A 3,534-nucleotide genomic window follows, 5' to 3' on the forward strand; every position below is an offset into this window, starting at 1 on the left:
GCATAGATTTTATCGACCAAATAACAAGAAAAATACCCATTACTAACTCTTTCTTATAATCAATTCCCCCAATTTCTACATCTCTACACACATCAGCTCACCAAACCTTCCATCTCTCTTGCTGATTTGAAGCCATGTCCGCAGTATCGACTTCATCGGCGCTTTTACCCAAGCACCAGTCAACCCAATTATCATCCGGTATTTTTATTTATTTAAGATTATCGTTGTTAGTGTCGTTCCTTTGAATTCAATCATTTTTTCCGCAACTAAATTTGAAATAGTTTCTTGAAGGAAGTTATAAGTTTACCGATTCATTTTTCTCGATTCATTGTGTCAATCGTGTGTTATATCCATGCATTGCGTAACTTTATAAACCCTAATATTTATTAATGCCAAGTTTCCATCTGAAGGTTTTTTGGGAGATGAAATAGGTGTGTTTGAATGTGTTGCAAATTCGATTCTGATGAATATCTTACTTTTTAAAAGGGTCAAAATAATAAGATTTTTAGAAGACATTGAATTCAACGAAACGAATTTTTCAGGGTAAATGTAAAATTACGCATCTATTCCTCACTTTAATCATGTAGCTAATTATCTAAATCTTGAACATAGCTCTTTCTAACCTCAATCAAGATTCTTGAATGTAGCAATAATCATTTTGAAAACGAAAGTCTTAGAGAATTAGAGATAGAAGAATAGGAAGTGCTGTTAGATCATCTACAAACAGTGCTGTGCTATTAGATCATCTAAATAGTATGAATTTATTTTACCTTGATTCTGTTTCAGGCTGTTTGTAAAATATGTCTTAAAACCTTTTTAAGTTTCAGTTTTTATGATTGAATCAGAATAAACGACGAGTGAAATACATCCTATATGTCAAATGTCAATGATCTAAAATGTTGAGGTTTTATAGCACTATGTTCAGTTACTAGACTATATTCTTGAATGTGATAACCTGTCATCAGTAATATGTATATTTATGGTTGGAAACTTTAGTCAAAGATTGAATCTTGTTGTAAACTTATGGTAGGATCCTCTTTAAAGAAACATGACCATGGATTCACCAAATTATCGTTTGGAACATCCAAAAGGACATTCGCTATCAAAGCAGGATACAGGTAATTATCATTTGAAAGATTTAAGTGTTTCATTCAAGTTCTAAGTTTTACCAAATTCAAGATTAGTGTTATCTAGCAATTGATGTGGTGACTTGAGTTATATTTATCTTTAATGATGAGTTAAGTTTAAAAAAGTTAGCTAAAAAGGAAATGGGAGAAAGTCACCCAAAATAAATGCATTGATTTACTAAAAATGGATTGTTATAGTTTTTGTGATCATATTCAACACATTAATATCTATAAATAAAAGAAAAAGAGGGCAAAAAAGTGTATAAGGGTGTGTGGATTCTGACGGAATTGGAATTCAGATTCCATTCCATGGCGTGTTTGGTTGAAATGAACAGAATTAAATTCTGTCGGAATCCTTTAAATTCCATGTTTGATGGATCTCACAATTTCCTAGAGGAAGGTGGAAGAAATTCAATTTCATTCTTCCTCTTTTATTAAAAGACCAAAATACCCTCATTATATATATTAAAATAACCTTTTTTTAAAAAAAAAAAAAATCTACAGCCACTAATATTGAATTCCATTCCATTTACTGCCAAAACCTCGTGACAGATCATGATTCCTTCAAATTCTAATTCCTTCAACCGATTCCATTTGTAATTCCTTTCACAGATTCCATTTCTTAAAAAAACATTCTATGAACCCAAGGCCCCATAAGTCTATTTCATCATAAAATTACACATTTCATAGATTAAAGTTATTCACGTTAAAACCTACTCGATGTGAATGTTTTGATCATATAATTTCATCTCCCAATTGATTCTTTTGAGCATTAAAAAAAATTAAAATTTTTCTGTTTAGTGATGAAAGATCGAACACTGGGAATGCCTTTGTTGGTGGCTTTGTTCTAGGAGGATTGCTTGTTGGCACACTTGGTTGCATATATGCACCTCAGGTTTGACTAATTGACTTGACAAACTAATATGAACAACTACTATTCAGTATTGCTACATGTTGATACTTGATATTGGTGTGAATTTTTTACTTAATTATTGCATCGTATGAATTTATATACCCGAGTTTATTTTCTTTTTTACAGATAAGTAAGGTGCTGGCTGGAACTGACAAAAAGGACTTGCTAAAGAAGCTGCCCAATTTCATTTATGATGAAGAAAAAGCTTTGGAGGTAAACATACTCTATGATTTGTTTCTATAATTTAATCACACAATCTTTTCTAAAATTGACTGGTAAATATATGTTTTTTTTTTTTTTATTATTATTATTAAGCTTATGTTTGATATTATAGTTTTGTAAGTAGTAAATTCTGTAATTATAAGTAAATAAGTTATAGGATTCCAGAAAAACCATACGTTTTATTTGCGTATAACATAAAGATTGATATGAAAAAAAAATTGATCCCATTCCTACACACCAACGAAACACGATCATGGAATGTAATCACTCATTCCATTCCTTTGTCACTTCATTCCATTTCATTTAACTAAACAGACATTTGGTATGCAAGAAGTTCAATTCCATATTATAAAATTTATTTACTTCCTCTCGACCATATTTGACCAACTAAACCTATTAGGGGCAATTTTGTCATAAAACATTAAACTTGTTTAATATAAATATTTGTTGCAGAAAACACGCAAGAAATTGGCACAGAAGATAGCGGAATTGAACTCTGCTATAGATGATGTATCGTCTCAGTTGAAATCAGATGATGATGATGATGAGCCTACCACCACTAATGGTGTTGTTCCTGATGAAACACAAGCTCTTGCATAAAAAGATAGTAATGTTAAAATCTAGTGCTTTTCATGTCCATCTTTGTTATCCTAGACCTTCGACACCAAAGCTTTTGATTTTATAACATCGTGACATGTTTTGTTTTCTTCTTGTGGTTGTTGGTGTTTTTGTATGCTACATTATGTTTTGGTTTATGTTTAATGTTTATTGCAGAGGTGGGCTATGTAATAACGATATGAACAAGATTAGATATCTAGGGTTATTTTTTTATGATGGGGGTGGGGAGGGTATTTATGTCTTTTTGACAAGTGAGTGATCAAGAACGAGTTTTTGTCCCATTGACTGATATTTCTTCTTGTGTCCAGTTCCCCAAATCTAGAGGATCAGCTTTATCTATGACATGATGTAAAAGGATCAGATTTAGCTATGAATCTTCTGATTGATAATTAGGTCAAAAAAGAACATGAATGTAAGAAATTCATTTTTCATGTCAAAATGTTGACTTTCATAAAAAAAAACTACTCCGGTTTTATCTTGTTCTCCTTGTTAAATAATATATTTCTACAAATGGCATTGTTATTCTTTAAATTCAAACAGAAAAAAAAAAAAAGAATCTAAATTCACCTAAGATAACTCTTATTCCAATATTAATGAACCTAAAAATAATAGCAACCTAACAAAAATTACTTTCTATTCAAAGCCTTTGTTACA

The 3,534-nt window shown here is 30.8% G+C and overlaps 1 protein-coding gene across 1 annotated transcript; it reads left to right on the forward strand.

Moving 5' to 3' along the window:
* LOC111913678 (uncharacterized) lies at positions 1-3,035 on the forward strand. Its single transcript, XM_023909399.3, has 5 exons — positions 1-198; positions 1,031-1,118; positions 1,929-2,022; positions 2,167-2,253; positions 2,716-3,035. Exons 1-5 carry the CDS (start codon positions 135-137, stop codon positions 2,860-2,862), a joined length of 480 nt encoding a protein of 159 aa, XP_023765167.1. The 5' UTR covers positions 1-134; the 3' UTR covers positions 2,863-3,035.
* Positions 3,036-3,534: the final 499 nt, after the last annotated feature.

This window comes from Lactuca sativa, chromosome 2, assembly GCF_002870075.4.
Source record: "Lactuca sativa cultivar Salinas chromosome 2, Lsat_Salinas_v11, whole genome shotgun sequence".
In the NCBI taxonomy this organism is placed as follows: Eukaryota; Viridiplantae; Streptophyta; class Magnoliopsida; order Asterales; family Asteraceae; genus Lactuca; species Lactuca sativa.

What these genes read in the sequence shown, in the direction of transcription:
- LOC111913678 (XM_023909399.3), top strand. Translation starts at nt 135, where the DNA reads ATGTCCGCAGTATCGACTTCATCGGCGCTTTTACCCAAGCACCAGTCA. An exon ending in GCTATCAAAGCAGGATACAG is followed by an intron (nt 1,119 to 1,928) that starts GTAATTATCATT and finishes TTTTCTGTTTAG; the next exon opens with TGATGAAAGATCGAACACTG. An exon ending in GTTGCATATATGCACCTCAG is followed by an intron (nt 2,023 to 2,166) that starts GTTTGACTAATT and finishes TCTTTTTTACAG; the next exon opens with ATAAGTAAGGTGCTGGCTGG.